Source organism: Bison bison, unplaced genomic scaffold (genome assembly GCF_000754665.1).
Source record: "Bison bison bison isolate TAMUID 2011002044 unplaced genomic scaffold, Bison_UMD1.0 scf7180017864068, whole genome shotgun sequence".
In the NCBI taxonomy this organism is placed as follows: Eukaryota; Metazoa; Chordata; class Mammalia; order Artiodactyla; family Bovidae; genus Bison; species Bison bison.
The window spans coordinates 7,973,103-7,995,571 of NW_011494640.1; the positions used below are offsets into that span (position 1 = coordinate 7,973,103).

At 44.3% G+C, this 22,469-nt stretch overlaps 1 protein-coding gene across 2 annotated transcripts in view; it reads left to right on the forward strand.

The window, feature by feature from the left end:
* The first annotated feature begins 10,312 nt into the window (after window positions 1–10,312).
* Window positions 10,313–22,469, forward strand: part of TM4SF20 (transmembrane 4 L six family member 20) — a 47,554-nt gene continuing 35,397 nt past the window's right edge. The window contains exon 1 of one of the 2 annotated variants that reach the window (XM_010837030.1): window positions 10,313–10,383. In XM_010837030.1, the coding sequence (XP_010835332.1) occupies window positions 10,378–10,383 (6 nt within the window). In that variant the 5' untranslated portion in view covers window positions 10,313–10,377. The remainder of the gene's footprint in view (window positions 10,384–22,469) is intronic. The other variant, XM_010837031.1, reaches the window with a different exon arrangement.

Here is a 22,469-nt window from a genome sequence, read left to right on the forward strand (position 1 = left end):
CCAAGGAGCAAGCATCTTTTCATTTCATGGCTGCAGTCACCATCTGCAGTGATTTTTGGAGCCCCCCCCAAAATAATTCTGAAGGAGCCCCCCCACCTCCTCAGTTTGGGGAGAAGGTGCTTCTAGAACATAAGCTCCCTCTCTCTATTTTCTGGCCACTGAATAAAATCCTGTCTTGCTTGCACCAAACTCAGTTTCGTCATTGGCACTGCGAAACCGAGTGGGAAAGAACCTCCTGACCAAACCAGGTGGTCTTGGTCCAATTTGGTAACAGCCCCAACACAGATGTTGGCTCATGTCTTTGTTTATAATAGTGAATATGAAGCAGAAGACACATATTGGAACTTCATTTGTTCATCAGTGATGCAAGTGACTTCTAAGCTGAATCAGATGACAGATCTCAATATTGGAAGAGTTTATTTCCTCAGGTTTTTACACTATTATGTCCTGGCTATAGACATAAAACTCTTTAAAGCATAACTTACATTATTAACACTTTCTCCAGCACATGTTTGTGGGCATAAAACCAAAACAAAAAAAACTGGCCGCTGCCTATTATTTTAAACTTTTTATTTTGTGTTGGAGTATAGCGGATTAACAAAGTTGTGATAGTTTCAGGTGAAGAGGGAAGGGACTCAACCATATATGTACATGTATCCATTCTCCCCCAAACTCCCTTCCTATCCTGGCTGTCACATAACATCAAGCAGAGTTCCCAGTGCTATACAGTAGGAACTTGTTGGTTATCCATTTTTAAATATAGCAGTGTGTTTACATCCAAAACTACAATGAGATATCACCACACCAGTCAGAATGATTATTATCAAAAAATTCATAAACAGTGAATGCTGGAGAGGGTGTAGAGAGAAGAGAAATCTTCGGTACTGTTGGTGGGAATATAAATTGGTACAGCCACTATGGCGAACAGTATGGAATGCGTGCTAAGTCGCTTCAGTCATGCCTGACTCCACATGACCCTATGGACTTTAGCCTGCCAGGCTCCTCTGTCCATGGGATTTCCCAGGCAAGAATACTGGAGTGGGTTGCCATTTCCTTCTCCAGGGGATCTTCCAGACCCAGGGATTGAACCCATGTATCCTGCATTGGCAGGTGGGTTCATTACCACTAGCACCACCAGGGAAGCCCAGAACCATATGGAGGTTCCTGAAAAAATTAAAAATAGCACTTGCCCACTGCGATGGCCCACATTCTCTCTGTGGAGTGTGCTTCTCTCTGTATTTGAATAAATCCACTTCTTACCTATTAAAGAAAAATAGAGCTACCATATGATCCTGCAATCCCACTCTTGAACATATATTCAGAGGAAAACATGATCCAAAGGATACATGCCTATTTCATCAATAAAATGTGATCAGAACACAATAACACTCATGGTTTACGATTTTCTGTGGCTGCTTCCACTGGATGACAGCACAATTAAATGGCTGTGATAGGAACTGTGTGGCCCAGAAAGCCCCAAATATTTTCTCTCTGGCCGTTCATAGTCAATGTTTGCTGACCCCTGAGCTAGAAAATCAACAGAACAACAAACTGAGCCCTAATTTGTAGCCTTGACCAACTTCTGTGTTTGTATATTCCCGCCATGGCAGGTTTCAAGCTACTGGGGGTGATGGTAGAGAGAGATGCAGAAATGCCCTACTAAATGGTATGTCCATTAGACAGATACAGCAGATGTAAATAACCTCCAGAGCTTGGAAAAGAGTAAAATGTAGTGAGATAATTAGGCAGTGATGACTTTTGAGAATGCGTTACCATTGCTTTTAACAAAATGTATTTTATTGTAAATGTATATAATTTGATTTTGTAATGGCAATGTAAAACTTACCATCGCGTCTCCTGCTTCCTCTTGCAGGTCCCTTATGTCATCAGATTTGTCCCCAGGTCCTATAATTTCATCCCTAAACCTCTGTAAGGAGGTCCTATAATTTCATCCCTAAACCTCTGTAAACCTCTGTTTTCCCTCCTCAGTGCCAATGTGTGTGTTTTTTTTAACCTCTGGACATCTTGTCTCTTGCCCAGACTACTATAATACTTTCTGAGATCTCTCTTGACTTCAGAACACACGCCTCCAATCCATCTTGTAGACAATGGTTCTTAAACAGCGATGCGCATCTGAGTCATCAGGATTCTTATTAAAATGCAGATTCTGATTCAGTCAGTCTGGGAGGAGTCTGAGGCTCTGCATCTCTAACAAGCTCCCTGCTGTTCGAGGTTCTCGGGTCACACTTTAAGGAACAAGGCTGCTAAAGGCTCCTGCAAAAATGTGAATCTCACTGTTTTACTCCCCTGTATAAAACTATTTATGGTTCCCCAAACATAACAGGCTGTTTCACACCTCTGGGCTTTATTAATATTGCTCCCACTGCCAGAAATCGCTCCCGCTCCCTTTCGCATCTGCCCAGGAAACGCCTTCTTTTCTTGCAAAGCCCAGCTGTGTGACAGCCTCTTCTGACATCCTCCATTAGAAATGAGCAGCACCCCTCTCCCCTGTCGGTTCCTGCTACAATGCGTCAGCACAACCATCTCCTGACACTGCTGTATTTATTTGCTTGCATGACTTTCTCCCTCCTTAAACTCTTGTCAACCAAAATTCTCTAAGCCTTATTCTGACCTCAGCTCAAATGTCATTTCCTCAGTTTTTCTGATGTCCCCAAGAAGCCCTTCACCCCTAACCTTGTTACTCTTTTTAAATTTATTTTCACTAGAGTATAGTTGTTTTACAATGTTGTGTTAGTTTCTGCTGTATAGCAAAGTGAATGAGCTATACATATATCTCCTTTTCTTGTTTTTTTTTTTTTTTTTGATTTCTTTCCCATTTAGGTCACCACAGAGCATTGAGTAGGTTCCCTGTGCTATACAGTAGGTTCTCATTAGTTACCTATTTTATACATAGTATCAATAGTATATGTACCTCAGTCTCAGTCTCCCAATTCATCCCCTCATCTTGGTATCCACACATTTGTTCTCTAGTCTGTGTCTCTATTTCCGCGTCGCAAATAAGATCATTACCTCATCACTCTTCACGCCCTGACTGTGTCTTCTAGAATGTCATTCAGATCCTGTGATTATTTTGGTTTAATTGTTAGTAGATGCAGCCTTATTTGACTCAACTGACACCAGTAGAGGGTAAGTCGATTATAAATTAGACACTGATATTGGGGAATCATAAAAAGTGGTATTTATTTATGTTAAATATTTTTATGAAAATGTAAATAAAGGCATATTTGTTTACCTCGGTTTTAACTCAGAGACAAAAGCATCATTTTGAATGTGTTTGTTGATTCAAGTTCAGTATCATCTTTCTTACATAAATTATAGCCAAAAAGTATCATCTACAATTTCCAGCTTCAGTTTCTTTCAAGTGGAGCGTGAACATAAGGAAACTTGTAAAAGCAAGATTGTAAAAGAATTTTTTCTGTATCTTTTACAATTAGGTTTTGCCTATGCCTAATTTAACAGCATTGTTTAAAAACAACCTACCATTATCTAATCTTCCAAAGCATGTAATTTAGTTTTTTTAAAAAACAAACATTTTATTTGAGGATAATTTTAGACTTACGGATAAGTTGCAAATATAGCACAGAGTTCCTGATTACCCCTCACCCAGTTCTCCCTGTCCTTACCATCTCCATTTGTCAAAATTAAGGAACCAACATTGCTACATTATTATTAACTAAACTGCGGGCTTTCTTTGGACTTTACAACACTTTTTCTATAGTCTCTTTCTATTCTGTGATCTAATCCAGGGTGCCTGGAGAAGGCAATGGCACCCCACTCCAGTACTCTTGCCTGGAAAGTCCCATGGACGGAGGAGCCTGGTGGGCTGCCGTCTATGGGGTCGCACAGAGTCGGACACGACTGCAGCGACTTAGCAGCAGCAGCAGCAGCATAGATTTGTAGAAAGAACACACAGATGAAATGCTCCTCTCAGACACGTAATCTCTTCTCGTGTCACTACTGCTTGTAACAGTTCAGTTCAGTCACTCAGTCATATCCTACTCTTTGCGACCCCAAGGACTGCAGCACGCCAGGCCTCCCTGTCCATCACCAACTCCCAGAGTTTTCTCAAACTCATGTCCATTGAGTCGGTGATGCCATCCAGCCATCTCATCCTCTGTCGTCCCCTTCTCCTCCCGCCTTCATCTTTCCAAATGAGGGTCTTTTCAAATGAGTTGCTTGTAACAACCTTCATATAATTTAGTTTTAACAAAGTAATACTCATCCTTTTACATTTTATTGGTTTACATATAATTTCATTGAATAATGTAATCAGAAATGTAAATATAAATGTCAGACACAGGACTGGGAGCAAGCACAAGTGACTCCTGATCAGTGTGGGTTTCCACTAGTGGGAGCAGAGCATTTGCCAGCATAATTGTCAGCCTAACAAGGACGTCTATCAGTGAGGCTTATATGATGATGTAGGAAGCAGTAGCTACTTCAGTATTACAAATTCACTGAGAAGCTAAATGAGCGTTAAGCATTTACATTAGAAATTGAGAGTTTGAATTTCTTCCTGCAGTAAAGGGAAGTGGGGTAACAGATTCCATATGCTTGTTAATTGCATTTATCTCTCCCCCCTTGAATGCAAGGAGTTGTCTGGCTTGTTCATCACAGCATCCCCAGGCCTGAGCACTGTGCCTGGCACCCAGTGAGAACTCACTACATTGTTGTTGAATGAATATCTGAACAGAGCAAACCTTAAGAGTAAGTCAGTCAGGTTCCAGTGAAGAAATAGTTGAATTGAGAAGGCTTAATTGTTAATGAAGTACAAATCTGTGGACTAGAAACTGGAAGTGGCAAAATTATTAGGAAGTAACATATCACTTTTCACTTTCATGCATTGGAGAAGGAAATGGCAACCCACTCCAGTGTTCTTGCCTGGAAAATCCCAGGGACGGGGGAGCCTGGTGGGCTGCCATCTATGGGGTCGCACAGAGTCGGACACGACTGAAGCGACTTTGCAACAGCAGCAGCGTATTATTAGGGAAGTGGCAACAGTAGGAAATGGCTATGACCCCTAGGGCTTGGAGAACAAAGAGGCTGAAATGATTGAAATTTAGATGCTTGAAGGAAAAACCCCACAGAGCTGCAAACCAAACCATCCAAGAGGAGTGCCAGCTGGTTGGTGCTGATGTCTCTGAAGGGGTGTGAGGAGAACACTCTGTAAGCACTGGAAATACTGCAAACTGGATTTGGTGGTTGCCATGGGCAGGAATTGCTGCTGCTGGGGTGAAGATGTGTTGCCATGATGTTGCTCCCAGGAGCGAGAAGTGGTCAGGAAGGAGTATGACTTTCTCCATCCTCCATGCAGACCACCCTAGTATCGGTCCTGCAGGCACAGCTTTACAGGGAACCAACTCCAAAGCAAACACGTGGTTTGTAGAGACCCAGCCCCAGAATCCGGAGAAGGCAGTGGTACCCCACTCCAGTACCCTTGTCTGGAAAATCCCATGGACAGAGGAGCCTGGTAGGCTGCAGTCCATGGGGTCGCTAAGAGTCGGACACGACTGAGCAACTTCACTTTCACTTTTCACTTTCATGCATTGGAGAAGGAAATGGCAACCCACTCCAGTGTTCTTGCCTGGAGAAAGAATCCCAGGGACGGTGGAGCCTGGTGGGCTGCCGTCTATGGGGTCGCACAGAATCAGACACGACTAAAGTGATTTAGCAGCAGCAATAGCAGCAGCAGCCCCAGAATCACAAAGCCAAATGGAGGTTGGGTTTGGAGCTGAGAGAAGATATCTGGGTGGTCACCCGGGACAAACTGCCTGCCTGCCTGCCTGCTAAGTCGCTTCAGTCGTGTCTGACTCTGTGCGACCCCATAGACGGCAGCCCACCAGGCTTCACCGTCCCTGGGATTCTTTCTCCAGGCAAGAACACTGGAGTGGGTTGCCATTCCCTTCTCCAATGCATGAAAGTGAAAAGTGAAAGTGAAGCCGCTCAGTCGTGTCCGACTCTTAGCGATCCCATGGACTGCAGCCTACCGGGGTCCTCTGTCCATGGGATTTTCCAGGCAAGAGTACTGGAGTGGGGTGCCATTGCCTTCTCCGAGGGGCAAACTGGATTGCAGTAATTGTTAATTCATCATTTCACTACCTCAGTTTCCTCTTCCTACCCATACTACTGCAGGGCATCAGCTCCTATTTCTTGGCTCCTTTCCCTTCCAGTGGGTCTGCTAGGTGTGTCTCAATTACAGTAAGAAGGTCTTTCATGAGCAGATTTCAACTCTGCCCCTGTTTCTAAGGCAATGATCAGGGATATGAAGATCCTAGCCAGTCTCATCTCCTTCCTCCCACTGCAGAGAAGTTCTACCTCTTCCGGATTCTGCTGTCTTAAATGAGTTGCTTGGACCCAAGATGTAACATGGTTAGCTACACCATTCTGCTAATTTTATATAAGATTCTTTCCTCCCCAGGCCATTGACACACCTCTACTTTCTGGCTGGGTCAGGTATAGGCTCAAGGTCAGGTGACTCCAGATTTAAGATCTACTTGGTTTCTGGATAAAAGTCACAAATTGAACAGACTACAGTTGAACACTTACTATCTACCCCACTTTTGGAAGTCTGTTCAAACCATGAATCTGTAGACATTTATTTTGACAGTAAAATAAAATTCAAGCAGATACATTTGTAAACAGTTAAGAATGTGAACCCATACATTTAATATCAAAGCTGTTTGGGCAATTATTTTTTGGAGGAGATTTTTCTTAATTGAGATGTCCTAATCATGGCATCCGGTCCCATCACTTCATGGGAAATAGATGGGGAAACAGTGTCAGACTTTATTTTTTGGGGCTCCAAAATCAGTGCAGATGGTGACTGCAGCCATGAATTAAGACGCTTACTCCTTGGAAGGAAAGTTATGACCAACCTAGATAGCATATTCAAAAGCAGAGACATTACTCTGCCAACAAAAGTCCATCTAGTCAGGGCTATGGTTTTTCCTGTGGTCATGTATGGATGTAAGAGTTGGACAGTGAAGAAATTTGAGCACTGAAGAATTGACGCTTTTGAACTGTGGTGTTGGAGAAGACTCTTGAGAATCCCTTGGACTGCAAGGAGATCCAACCAGTCCATTCTGAAGGAGATCAGCCCTGGGTGTTCTTTGGAAGGAATGTTGCTGAAGCTGAAACTCCAGTACTTTGGCCACCTCATGCAAAGAGTTGACTCATTGGAAAAGACTCTGATGCTGGGAGGTATTGGGGGCAGGAGGAGAAGGGGAAGACAGAGGATGAGATGGCTGGATGGCATCACTGACTCGATGGATGTGAGTCTGAGTGGACTCCGGGAGTTGGTGATGGACAGGGAGGCCTGGCGTGCTGCAATTCATGGGATTGCGAAAAGTCAGACACGACTGAGCGACTGAAGTGAACTGAACTGAATATATAAATCCAGAGAAAGCAACGGCACCCCATTCCAGTATTCTTGCCTGGAGAATCCCAGGGACGGGGGAGCCTGGTCGGCTTCCATCTATGGGGTTGCACAGAGTCGGACAGAACTGAAGCAACTTAGCAGCAGCAGCAGCAGCTTCTTAACCATTTCACAGTTAAAAAAAATTAATGCCAATAGGCATAGCACAGAGGGTTTTTAGGGCAGTGACCCTACTCTGTATGATGGAATCATTGTGGCCATGTGTCAGTCAGTCATTTCAGTCTCTCAGTCATGTCCGACTCTTTGGGACTCTTGGACTGCAGCATGCCAGGCCTCCCTGTCCATCATCAACTCCCGGATCTTGCTCAAACCCATGTCCATCGAGTCAGTGATGCCATCCAACCATCTCATCCTCTGTTGCCCCCTTCTCCTCCTGCCTTTAATCTTTCCCAGCATCAGGGTCTTTTCCAATGAGCCAGTTCTTCGCATCAGGTGGCTGAAGTATTGGATCATTGAGAGTGAAGTCGCTCAGTCGTGTCTGACTCTTTGTGACCCCATGGACTGTAGCCTACCAAGCTCCTCGGTCCATGGAATTTTCCAGGCAAGAGTACTGGAGTGGCTTACCATTACCCATTTACCAAAAACCGTAAGAATGTACAAACAACACCAAGAGTGAATCCTAGTGTAAACTATGGACTTTGGATGATGATAACATTTCAGTGCAGGTTCATTGATTATAACAAACAAGCTGAATGGAGTGGGATTTTGATAGTGAGGGAGGCTGTGTACATGTAGGGCCAGGGGTATATGAGAAGTATCTTTACTTTCTGCTCAATTTTGCTGTGAATAGAAAACTGCCTTAAAAAATCTATACCCTAATGTAAATCAGCCATACTCCAATAAAAATTTTTAAAAGACTAAAAAATAAAAATCTCTTAAGAAAACTAAAAAATAAAATAATTTCTTTGCTGAAATCGTTTCTTGGTTTTAAGGTATCCACCATGACAATATTTTTCTCCTAAGGAATTGTATTATTTCCCTTTTAATTTATGGTCTATTGTTCACCTTCACCCTTGCAAGCGACATTCACCAGACCTAGGAAGGAGTGGTGAGGGAGAAAGGTTATGAATATTGGGGCTTTGGTCACTAGACAGACTTTAGCTTTTGACATCCAGGAACCCAGATCACTATTGGCTTTTCAAGGGCAGGGGCCAGGTCTGACTTATCTTGACTTTCCCAGCTCCTAACAGTGCCCGGCACATATCACTTGCTATTTAATAAATGTTTATCAAGTGACTGAATACATGAACAAACGAGAAAAATAAATGGAAATTCAAGAGTCAAGTAGAAGCATTTAGTGGAGAAAAAGCTTTGAATAAAAAAGAACAGAGAGATGACAAAGCTTATATTTTTAGTATCCTTTCTTCTGTTCCTTGGCAACTGATGTGAACAGCGACAGAGGTTGAGTCAGAAAACCTCACTCAAGGTTTAGAAAACATTGTCAGGGTGACAGAGAAAAATCTAGTCCCATCCTTCCTGCTGCCCTAGCTCAACCTGATTCCTTGCTAAGTCGCTTCAGTGGTGTCTGACTCTTTGCCACCTATGCACGGTGGCCCTCCAGAGTCTCGTCTATTCGTGAGATTTTCCACGAAAGAATACTGGACTAGGTTGCCATTTCCGTCTCCAGGGGAATCTTTCTGACCCAAGGATCAAAACTTGCATCTTTTATGTCTCCTGCATTGGCAGGCAGGTTCTTTACCACTAGCACCACCACCACCCTGATGCCTCACTTGGGAAGGCACGGTTCAGAAGCTGCACTTAGAGAACCCCAAGAACTTCAGTCTCCAGAAATAAAGGGGAGAGAGAGAAACTGGGTATGAGACTGGATGAGTCAGATACAGACACTAAAATACACACGGGCAGACCCTACCCTGAAGCGAGGTTTTGAAATGGACAATGATGAGCACACATGAGTTCAGAGCGATTTTGACCTTCGACTTTGCAAGACAGGGTGGCCAGGGAAGGAGCGATAAACTGAGAGCTTATGGCTGGATCCAGCCCATAGACCAAAAAAAAAAAAATGTCGGGCGTAGGTAGGGTTTTTTTTTTTTTTTTTATGTAATGCATTGCTAAGATTTAGACATTGGGAAATTTCAGATCAAATCTGGATTTCCAGCTTCTCGTGATAAAGCAGATCTGGGAACCGCAGGCCCGAGATTCCTCAGGGCCACAGTGTGCTACTGGGAGAGGCAGCTTTCTCCACCTGAATGGCCTTGCTCTTGAACCCTGCAGCCTGGCCTTGTGGACACTGGCGTGTGCACACACACCTGCCCCCACCTCCCTGGACACTACTCAGAAGGGCCTTCCTGGGAAAGAAGCTGATGGTAAGGGCAAATGTGTGTGATGTATTTCTTCTTCTTTTAAAAAATTTTTAATTTATTTTTAGCTGCACTGGGTCTTCTTTGCTGCACGGGTTTTTCTCTAGTTGTGGCGAGTGGGAGTGACCCTCCAGTCACGGTGCGCAAGCTTCTCTTTGCATTGGCTTCTCATTGCGGAGCACGGGCCATAGGGCTTCAGTGGTTGTGGCTCCTGGACTCTAGAGCACAGGATCAAAATCTTAGTTGCTCTGAGGCATGTGGGATCTTCCCAGATAGGAGACTGAACCCATGTCTTCTGCATTGCAGGCAGATTCTTTCCCACTGAGCCATCTGGGAAGCCCTGTGTGATGTACTTCTGAAAGGATAATGTTACACTGATGAGCCATTCTGCTGAGTAGGAATCGAAATTTCCCAGAGCCTTTCGATTATAAACTCAGAGGCTGTCACAAGGCTGCACCTGGATAGGGTGATTAAAAGATACAAAGGTCAAATTTTGTAAAGAGGATGGCTGGCTCCTCTCTTTGCTTTGGCGCATTCAGCCGGTTCTAAACGGCAGGAAGAATGCCTTCATTTTTCTATCACATCTATACCCGGGCCAAATAAATGAAGGTAAGTGTCTTCCACATTGAGAATTCTGCCCTCGTTCAGAGTAAGGCAAAATTGCTATGATAAATAGTATAAGCAATTGGCTGAATTATGAAATTTGCACTTATTTGAAATACTGTTTCCTACTGACATTTCCCTTCCGGCTGCCTTGGCATTAATGTAAGAATTATTTATGACTCAGCATTTCCCCACAGCAGCTGCCCATGGGACAGAGCATGAACTGATGGAAATGAAAGAATCAGCTGACTCGGCTCTCTCTCGCCTGACAAGAGACCACGCGCTCTAGGGGCCAGGGCACAGGCTTCACGGGGGCCAAGCTGGGTTCAAACCCTGGCTTGGGAATGGACCAGCTCTGTGACCCTGAAGCTGTTGTCTACAGCTGGGGTCAGCCAACATTTTCCATAAAGGGCCAGCTAATAGATATTTTCCACTTTGCCCACTGCTGTAATTTCTCAACTCTTAACAACTCCCATAGTCCTCAAACAGCCAGACATAATATGTTAATCTCCTACAGTGGCCATGCTGAAGGGACACAGGCTGAGTGGCTGAAACAACAGAAAGTTGTTCTCTCACAGTTCTGGAGACTAAACGGCCAAGACCAAGGTGTTGGAGGCGTTGGTTTCTCCTGAGGCTACCCTCTGCGGCTTGTAGATGGCCATGTGTCTTCACATGGTAGTCCATCTCTCTGTCTGTGTGGTCTGTGTCCTAATTGCCTCTTTTTACAATGACACCAGTCATATTGGATCAGGACTCACACTGAAGAGCCCATTTTAACTTTGTCGTGTCTTTAAGGGCCCTAACTCCCAGTGCAGTCACATTCAGAGATACTGGGGCTCAGACTTCAACATATGAATTGGGTATGTGGTGGAGGTGGTTGTTGTTCAGTCGCTAAGTCATGTTTGACTTTTTGGGACCTCATGAACTATGGCCTGCCAGGCTCCTCTGTCCATGGGATTTCCCAAGCAAGAATACTGGAGTGGGTTGCCATTTCCTTCTCCAGGGGATCTTCCCAACCAAGGGATGGAACCTGTGTCTCCTGGATTGGCAGGCAGATTCTTTACCACTCAGCCACCAGGGAAGCCCATAACAAATAGTAAGTATGTGGATGAGTAGGGGACTGTGTTCCTGTGAAAGTTTCTAGAACTGAGCCTGCAGCCTGATTTGGACCGTGGACCCAGGTTAGCAGAAGGCTGGTCTCCACTGGCTCCTGCCCCTCCCTTCCCACGCACTCTGAACCAGCTCTCACTGGACTCGCGCGCACACCATTCCACCTGTAAGGTCACCTGTGGCCCCAGCTCCCTTGGCTCCCAGCACTGTCGTTTCTCCCAGGTGACTTCCTAGTGAGTCTTCCCCCCTGGACTTTAGCAAGGCCACATTCCTTGGACTCCTTCCCCCGTGTGTGCTTTGCTGGCACCTCCTCTTCTTTCTGGCCACTCAATGCTAGACTGTCTTAAAGCTCAGTGGTGGCTCCATTCCCTTGTTCTAAGGTGATCTCATCAACACCCCCAATTTCAAGTATCCTTTGTAAGCTGAAGACTTCCAAATATATAGCCCCAGCCTTCATTCCTCTTCAGTGCTCCTGCCATGAACCTAAAGACCTGCTTCACATTCCCTCTTGTCAGAGTTCCTGTAATTTTTGTGTTGTGTGTCCTGCTTGTTTACTGTTTGTTTTTCTTTCACAACGATGTTCTCCAGGGTGAATTAATTTTGTTCTAAAACTATTTCCATGGGCTAACTTTCCCTGACCTGCCTCCCTGTCCCACAGCCTAGGTCAGAACCCTCTTGTACCTGCCCTGCAAGAACACTGTGTGTTTCTTCCTCATTCTTCAGTCTGTAATCAGAAATTTATGTGTGTTTGTTTTCTCTGGAGGACAGTAAACCAAAGGGAGGCTAAGATCCTATCTGCTGTTCTCTGAGCACTTAGCACAGAACCAGATACATATACGAGGGCTTCAGTCAATACGTATGAAATGATGGAAGAACTGTAAGTAAATGAATTAAACTCTCTGAGATAGTGAGAATTGTCTGATTTTGGTTCAAAATATTTTGGATTAGACTGTGCTGCTGCTGCTGCTGCTGCTAAGTCGCTTCAGTCGTGTCCGACTCTGTGTGACCCCATAGATGGCAGCCCACTGGGCTCCCCCATCCCTGGAATTCTCCAGGCAAGAACACTGGAGTGGGTTGCCATTTCCTTCTCCAATGCAGGAAAGTGAAAGGTGAAAGTGAAGTCGCTCAGTCTGACTCTCATCATGGGTTCTCCTAGTTTCCTAATTTAGTTTCAATGTATATTCTGCCATTCCTTCCATTTTCCTACATTCTACTCATGCAGAAAACTAAGGTCATTTGAAGAGTGAACACACTCACAGTCCATGTATATCGTTAGTTTCTGTGTATAGGAGAAGGGATAGCACCCTAGAGGCAGACATTCCTGGTTCAAATTCCAAGCTGACTCTGCACTAACTGTATGACCTTGAGTAAGTGGCTTAACCTCATGACTCCTCATTTTCTTCACCTGTAGAAAGATGAAGCTGATACTCACTTGTGTTAAATGTACAGTGTGTGGACAGGGCCTGACCCAGTGCTGGCATTAGTAGCGTTTCCTTATTTGCTTAACAAATATTTTTATGTGCCCACAAATGGGGCAGGCACTGTTTTAGGCACTGGGAGAATAGCAGGAAGTGAATCAGACCAATTCTATGCTTGCAGGGGGCTCACATACTGGTTGGGGAAACAGGCAGTAAAGACAAAGCCAAGTGAGGGTATAGAGATTGACAGTGAGGGGCAGAAGTTGGGGGGAGCCTCGCCAAGCCTCCACAGTGAGGTGAATCCAAGTAGACATGAGAATGAAATGAGTCTCCACAAAGTACCATGCTTTGCGCTTTCTGCTCTATCGCTGGGAGGACTCCTGCTCTACCAGGTTACTGGGGAGGAGGCTTTGCTCTAACCTGATCCATCTGAGTGGGAGCAGCACCAACAAAATAAGGGGTAGGATTCAGGGCACTCTGGGCTGTTATGTGCGTAGATATTCCACTCAGCTGGGGGATCAATATCAAGGCTTTGGTTGTAGATTCCATAAAAATTGTTATGCAAATGCGATCAGGTGCTGAGAAATGCTCCTGTGGAATGAAACTTCTGCTTGGAGAACAACAAATCAAACACCAAGAAAACCCATGTCCCCTCCCTCTTGAGCCTCCCTCCCATACATACCTATGGCTGAGTCATGTTGATGTTTGACATTAAACAAGAAAATTCTGTAAAGCAATCATCCTTCAGTTAAAAAATAAATTCATTAAAAAGAAAGAAAGAAAGAAATCCCATGTCTCAAAAAGAAAGAAAGAAAGAAAGAAATTCCACGTCTTGTTCAGTGAATTTGAGGTAGGAGTTGGCAGGTTCGTTTTTGCCTTGGCTTGCCTGGGAACCAGATGAGTCAAAACACAGTCACAATAGAATAACCAGAACCTTGGGCCTACACCGGGAAGTCTCAAGGATTACTCAGGCCCCAGGGGTCTACACTTGATCTTAACCAAAAGGTGGAGAAGTCAGTCAATCCTAAAGGAAATCAGTCCTGAATATTCATTGGGAGGACTGATGCTGAAGCTGAAGTTCCAGTACTTTGGCCACCTGATGTGAAGAACTGACTCATTGGAAAAGACCCTGATGCTGGGAAAGATTGAAGCCTGGAGAAGGGGATAACAAAGGATGAGATGGTTGGATGGCATCACCAACTTGATGGATATGAGTTTGAGCAAGCTCCGGGAGTCGGTGATGGACAGGAAAGCCTCACAAAGAGTCAGACATGACTCAGCAACTGAACTGAACTGAACAGGTGTCTAAGAAGGCAGTGGCTTAGTTTGGCTGTGCCCCAGGCATAGCTGCTTGTCATTTCATTCCACACCTGCGCCTTCTTGAGGAAGGCTGGCTTGGTGGAGTTATTTATTGCCCTGGAATATTCAACTTGGATGATATTGGAAAGACTCAACGTCTTTCCACTCCATCATTTCTCCTCGGGAGGTCCTATACACTTTCTCCTCCACGGTCACCAAAGGGAATGAAGAAGGAAGAACCACATCCCCGTTGAGGACTACAGGTATATTTTATATCATTAAATAAATCCAAAGGAAAGGATTCCCCTTCTGTCTCTGGGATCCCTCCCCAGCTTCATGGCCTGCAACAACAAGGAGGAGGGGCTCTATGATGTGAGAGATATATTGGGCCACTGCAAGACACCAAAAATATCAACTTTTCAGTGGATATTTCATTTCAGTCAGATGAGTGACTGAACCACAGCAGAGGTTGAGAAATTAGTCAGAAGGTTGATACAATAAAATCTTGGAAGCTGAGACCTTTTTTAGAAGCATTTGATTGGTCACCAGGTCACAAGTATTGGGTTGGCTAAAAAGCTCAGATGGATTTTTCCATAACAGCTCACAGAAGACCCAAGGTAATTTTTGGCCAACCCAAAAGTTAGAGCTTTCCAGGTAAAGAATCTGCTGGTGATGCAGGAGACCTGGGTTCAATCCTTGGGTTGGGAAGATCCCCTGGAGGAGGATATAGCAACCCACTCCAGTATTCTTGCCTGGAGAATCCCATGGACAGAGGAGCCTGTTGGGCTACAGTCCATGGGGTTACAAAGAGTCAACGTGACTGAGCGACTAACACTTTCCAGACCCAACACAGCAGGGGGTGGGGGAGGGGGTGTTGTATACACAAGAGTCCCCTTCACTCCATAGACTGAGGAGGGGAATTTGAAAGCATCTGAGGCAAATCCCTAGGCAAGGAAATCAGACTCCTCTCTCAGACATCAAAAAGTACCCAGCAAAATCAATTCGGTGACCAGGTATCTTGTAATCTAGATCAAAGTGAATAATTGTAATTAAAAATGATAAAATAAAATAACAGTACATGCTATAAACATTTATTTTTTAATTTGTTGCCTTACGATAGTCAACATTTAAGGATGGCCTACTTTGTATAGGTTTATCTTCTAGAGGCTATAGAGCAATTAAAAGACAAATTGCACCCACTCCTAGGCCTGGAGAGCTTTCCCTTAGGCGTGGTAGGAGGTGGAGTAGGGCAAAGAGAAAGATGAGTGACACGTTCCCTGGGCCTGAGTGCTGACCTCTGGCAAGAAGCTGAGCAGACCTGCTGTGTGGAGGTGGGGCTAGGCCAGGCCTGTTCATTGAAGATCAGGCCACTCAACCAGCTGCTGTAGTTCCAGCCCATTTTAAGCTTCAGGAGCAAAACAGATGTGTCCTCCAGACCCAGCCGATTCCCTGGATTATTTAATATGCCCAAGTGGAGGGAGGTTCAGGAGAGAGGGGACATACGTGTACCTGTGGCTGATTTATGTTGATGCATCGCAGAGACCAACACAATGTTGTGAAACAATTATCCTCCGATTAAAAAAAAGAAAATAAATATGCCTCAAGTGACCAAGGGTCCCCTCTTGGAATATGGCCAGGTGGATCTCCAGCTAGCTTTTCCCTTGGGTTTTAATAACAAAAGAACTCATCTTAAAAAAAAAATCTGTTCTCTCATTTTCAAGAATTGAGGCCCTACCCTCCGTTTCAAAGGGATATGAGTAGTAGCCAAAACTAGGAAATGATGAACTGGACATTAAGAGAGAAGTAACATGCTGTATCAAGAGTAAGTCAGGAAGGGATAAATTAGAAATTTGGGATTAACACATATTTACTACTGTGGATGAGACAGAAAACCAACAAAGACATACTGTAGAGTTCAGGAAATTCTGTTCAATATTCTGTGACAACCCATATGGGAAAAGAATCTGAAAAAGAATGAATATATGTATGTATATCACTGAATCGCTGTGCAATACCCCCTGAAACTAACACAGCATTGTAAACCAACTATATTCCAATTAAAAAAAAAAAAGAAACTTGCCTTATCAAACTCCAGAGTACCTAAAACGCTTCCAGACTAATTACAAGTTCAGTCACATTTCTATAAAAGCAATAAAAGCAAACACCAAACAAATCACGAGGTCTAGCTTCAGGGCTTTCATTGGACAACCCATTTTGGTACATTTAACGTATATTTTATATATTGGTTTCAGAATTATCTGAAATAGGAATTAGAAAAAGTTACTTTCAGAAGCCATATGAAGAATGCATGCATGCATGCTCAGTCACTAAGCGTGTCAGACTCTTCTGTGACCCCATGGACTGTAGCCCCCCAGGCTCCTCTCTTCATAGGATTCTCCAGGCAAGAATCCTGGAGTGGGTTGTCATTTCCTCCTCCAGAGGATCTTCCTGACCCAGGGATCAGACCTGGGTCTGCTATGTTGGCAGGCAGATTCTTTACCACTGAGTCCCCTGGGAGGCCAACCTGAAGAATATCTCTGCTAATTTATATGGAGACCGATTCCAGGAAGACGAAAGACCCTGCCTCTGTCTTTCCTAGGAACCAGGTGCCTGGGAAACAGGAGTAGGAATATGGAGTTTTCTCCCCTGTACTCACATTTGAACTTTTTGAATGTACTACCTACTCAAAAATAAGTATTTTTTATTACACATGAATAAAGTGCTGTAATATTTATTTTTGTCATGAAGTCACTCCATACCACCACTTTCCCTCTGAAGAAGTTCTCTCAAAGCCTGAGGAAAATGATGAATTAAACTTTTCCTGACAGGAAAGGCAAAGTCTGAAAATTATGCCTGATGGAGAGAAGGAAGAATCCTGGCAACAGACACGTTGCTGACAGCCAAAGAAAAACACGTCTGACAGAATTTGGACTGTTCACCCAAGCTGAGCTAGAACCAGAAAGCTAAACATGTTTAGAATGATATCGTCCATCTTAGCATCAATTTACTCAACCAATCAACGCCTTTTGGAATCAGGGCAACCTAGTCTCCGTCCACATCCACCTACCCATGGAGTTCTATTTTCATTTCTTCCAAACTGATGGATGTAAAAGTTGAGTTCCACTTTTGGTTGGAAGCACAGTGCTGTCAGGCTGAAATTTTCACTGCACTGCAGTTCCCAGTGCCCCGGGGCGAGGGGTGAGCTGTGAATGCCACTGTCTCAGGAAACTGGAAGATGGAGCAATGCAACAGAAAGTAGAAGAAGGGGATAGTAGCAGAATTGCCCACTGCAACACTTGGCGGGAGGAGAAAGGTACACTTTTCCTGGACTGCCTGGCAGAAATGTATGTGGTTTGTGTTTCAGGTCACAGCCAATGCCTGTCTTTGCTGGGACCTTTGATCCTATTTGGAAGAATGCTACCAATGACAAACCCTGAACTTGAACATGCACACCTGGAACTTGAACTCAGATGAGAAAGCAAGCCAAGTGCTGGTCATGACATGGCCTTATGAACTTTGTGGTTGCACCATTCATGAATGATGAAAGGGTTTTCACGGGGAGGGTTTGTGGTGCTACCATCCAATAGGTGATATGTGTGTGAAGGAGGGGGGATGGTTTGTGTAACAGCTGTAGCTGCTTCCCATTTCCTCAGATCCCAATTTTTCAAATAGATAATGGCTGAGCAGGCTCTGGCTTCCGCCATAGCTCAGTTGGTAACGAATCCACCTGCAATGCAGGAGACCCCAGTTCAATTCCTGGGTCAGGATGATCCCCTGGAGAAGGGATAGGCTACCCAGTATTCTTGGGCTTCCCTTGTGGCTTAGCTGGTAAAGAATCTGCCTGCAATGTGGGAGACCTGGGTTCGATCCCTAGGGTAGGATACGAAGAAGCTGGTACTGAGATAAAACAGGATACCATGGGCAGGGATCTGAAGTAGCCATCATCTCCCCCAACAGTGTCATGTTGTACAGAATGTAGAGCTCTGTATGAAGTGTTAGAGCTCGCTTCTGGTTAGATAGGTTAGGTGTGGCTTCATGGAAGAGGGAGCGGGCATTGTTCACTTTGTTGTTCAGTCGCTCAGTCATGTCTGGCTCTCTGTGATCGCATGGACTGCAGCATGCCAGGCTCCTTGTCCTCCACTATCTCCCAGAGTTTGCTCAAATTCGTATCTATTGAGTCCGTGGTGCCATCCAACCACCTCATCCTCTGTTGCCTCCTTCTCTTTCCACCCTCAATCTTTCCCAGCATCAGAATCCTTTCCAATGAGTCAGCTCTTCGCATCAGGTGGCCAAAGTATTGAAGCTTCAGCTTCAGCATCAGTCCTTCCAATGAATATCACTTTGTTGAGTAAAGCCCCAAATCATTTGAATGCGAACAGGCCAGGCCAGTGACCATCTCCATGGCAATGATGAAACGCTTCCATCACCCCCTTTCATTTGGGAAAAGGCTGTTGCAATCTCCACTCTCCACTAGACTGTCAGATCCACTGCAGCCAGATGGTATCTCTAAAAATGTGGCCTGCAGCCATGCTTGGGAGTTGAATGTGTGACTCTCATTCTCTCTCAGAATAAGAATACATAATGTAACCCAATTAAATGCTTCTGTGTAGCAAAGGAAACCATCGACAAAATGAAAAAACAATGTACTGAATGGGAAAAAGTTTTCGCAAATGATATGGCTGATAAGGGATCACTATCCAAAATATGTAAACAACTGATACAACCCAACCTCAAAAACACAAACAACCCCATTAAAAAATGGGCAGAGACCTGAAGAGACATTTTTCCAAAGAAGACATACAGCTGGCCAAGCAGGCACAGGCAAAGATGTTCAGCATCACTAATTATTAGAGAAATGCAAATCAAAACCACAATGAGATACCATTGAACACCAGTCAGCATTGTTGTTGTTCAGTAGTTTAGTTGTGTCCGACTTTTTGTGACCCCATGAACTGTAGCCCAGCTGGCTCCTCTGTCCAGGGGATTTCCCAGGCAAGAATACTGGAGTGGGTTGTCATTTTCTTCTTCTGGGGATCATCTTGGATCAAGGATCGAATCTGCATCTCCTGCATTGGCAGGAAGGTGCTTTACCACTGAGCCACCAGGGAAGCCCCACCTGTTAGAATGGCCATCATCAAAAAGACCACAAATAACAAAAGTTGGAGAGGATGTGGAGAAAAGGGGACCCTTGTACACTGTTGGTGGGGATGTAAATTTGTGCATATGAACAATATGAATGTTCTTCAAAAAAGCAAAAAATAGGGTGACCATAATTCCCACCAGTTCTACTCCTGGGTATATATCCAAAGAAAATGAAAGCACTAATTCAAAAAGATACGTGCACCCCACTGTTCACAGAAGCATTACTGATTCACAGTGTTACTATGTAACTGTAACTATGTTACCTATAACTTATGTCATATTGTAAATCAACTATAGCTCTGTTAATAAAAAAGAAAAAAGAATAGATAATGTAAATGGTGCTGGTTGGGACCAGCTGAGAAGGAAAAGAAACTACAAGATGGGAACACTGAATGTTTCTGAAGTTAATGATTTGTGTCCTGTTTGCGCGTTCCTCTCTCCTATTGGAGAGAAAGCTTTAGGTGGTTACGGCCAGGGCTATCTGACTCAAGGCTGTTTGAGTCCCAAGGCTCAGTCAGGCCTGGCATATAGCACGTGTGCAGTAAGTTTCCCACAAATGAAGAAGAGATTTTCTCAGAATAAGGTTTCTGTGATCAGGTATCGAGACAGGGGCAGACTCTCTGCAGTCTTGAAGTCTGACTTTTCTGAATATCCCCACAAGGCCGTGTCTCGATTACCACCATCATGAGCATAGATTGCTGCACAGACAGTGCCATGATTCCAAACACAAGAATGTGAATTCCTCCCCAGCACCTGCCAGGCTGTCTCCTTGCGCTGACTTTACGTTGGGGCCTCTTTGATTAAGTTTAGGGCCAATCTTGCCCCTCGAGAACCTGTTTTATGAATCCCTTTTAGGTCCAGGAGTTAACCCAGACATGGCTGCAGAGGGTGAATGTCTCGCCCTTGCCCAGGTTGACTCCTAAGCACACACCGCCCCCTTGTGTGTATGATGCATTTGACAACGTAGCTTCCAACAGCTGCTAAAGCTCAGCCAAGTGACGCCATTCATGCAGAAAGACCTCAGTATTGAGGGGGAGGCAAAGCAAACACATCCAATTGCCCTGAATGTCCAGAATAGCCGACACTAACTACCCAAACCAGAGCTTTGAAAATGAAAACAAAAAAATCAGACATGATAAAATCCAAATCCAAGAGTTCAGAGACAGAAAATTCTACTTTCTAATGGAGCTGAACGTTTCCATAAACTGAAATTATGAATTAGAAAATGAAGATGTACTCCTAGATTCTTCATATTCCAATTCATTGCCTTGAAGCACTTTCAGATTCTTTTTTTGGAAGGGTGAGTTGCATTGTCCATTCACAGCACTCACATCCACATATGCAAGCAGTGTGAGGTACAAATATACCCATTCCCTGGGTTTGTACTCTCAGTCTCAATGTAAGACTGTTCATCTTCCTCACATACCTTGGCTTGGAGAGAGAGAACCCTGGATCTCTACCCTGGCCAGTCCTCTCCTCTCCAACCATTTCAGCGGATGCAAGCTGAGCTTCTGGCACAGCAGAAAAACATCTGGATCTGAAAAGCCCATGTTCACTGGCCCGGAACAGCGTGGATGAGACTCGTGACCTGAGCCTCTATTCTATTTGTTTCTAAAGCAGAGACTAGAATGAAAGACACTTCCACTGTTGACATTTAAAAATTATCTCCCAAACACTCAATTGTGTGTTGTCCTGCACAGTTAAAAAGACACTGTAGGAATTTGCATTGTAGGAATGTATGTTCTATGGCTACATCTCTCAGACAAGTGCACCTCACCTTCAGAAAATTGCAGTTAGAGCCTCTGCAGGAGACCCTGGTTGTGAAATAAACATTGTTTCAGAGGTGTGCCATGCACAACCTGACCATCCTTGTGAAGCAACCCTCATAAAACACCTTCTCCACAAAAGGGCACAGTTGTTCAGACTATGCCTCCAAAACCCTGTTTTGCTTGCACGAGTGCTAAGTCTTCAGGAAAGCAGTACATCAAGGCTGTACACTGTCACCCTGCTTATTTAACTTATATGCAGAATACATCAGGTGAAATGCCAGGCTGGATGAAGCGCAAGCTGGAATCAAGATTTCCGGGAGAAATATCAATGATCGCAGATACTACCCTTATGGCAGAAAGCGAAGAAGAACTAAACAGCCCTTTGATGAAAGTGAAAGAGGAGAGTGAAAAAGTTGGCTTAAAACTCAATATTCAGAAAACTAAGATCATGGCATCTTGTCCCATCACTTCATGGCAAATAGATGGGGAAAAAATGGAAACAGTGACAGATTTTATTTTCTTGGGCTCCAAAATCACTGCAGATGGTGACTCCAGCCATGAAATTAAAAGATGCTTGCCCCTTGGAAGGAAAGTTATGACCAACCTAGACAGTATATTAAAAAGGCAGAGACATTACTTTGTCAACAAAGGTCCGTCTAGTCAAAGCTATGGTTTTTCTAGTAATCATGTATGGATGTGAGAGTTGGACTATAAAGAAAGCTGAGCGCTGAAGAATTGATGCTTTTGAACTGTGGTGTTGGAGAAGACTCTTGAGAGTCCCTTGGACTGTAAGGAGATCCAACTAGTCCATCCTAAAGAAAATTAGTCCTGACTATTCATTGGAAGGACTGATGCTGAAGCTGAAGCTCAAATACTTTGGCCACCTGATGTGAAGAGCTGACTCATTGGAAAAGACCTTGATGCTGGGAAAGATTGAAGGCAGGAGGAGAAGGGGACGACAAAGGATGAGATGGTTGGATGGCATCACCAACTTGATGGACACGCGTTTAAGCAAGCTCCGGGAGTTGGTCATGGACAGGGAAGCCTGGTTTGCTGCAGTCCATGGGGTTGCAAATTGTTGGACACTACTGAGCAACTGAACTGAACCGATCAGGCTTGGGCTTTCCTACCTTTCCTCTTGGATTCTCTTTTTCTTTTTTTAAAAATTTTAACTCTTAAATTTAAAATTTATTTTTATTTATTATATGGGGGGGCTGAGTTGGGTCTTTGTTGCGGGGCACGGATTCTTCATTGGGGTCCACGGGCTTTCTCTCGTTGCAGCGTGTGGGAGCTTCTCTTGGTGAGCTGTGCGGGCCCCTCTTGGATTCTCATTCCACCATTACTGTGCTTTTCC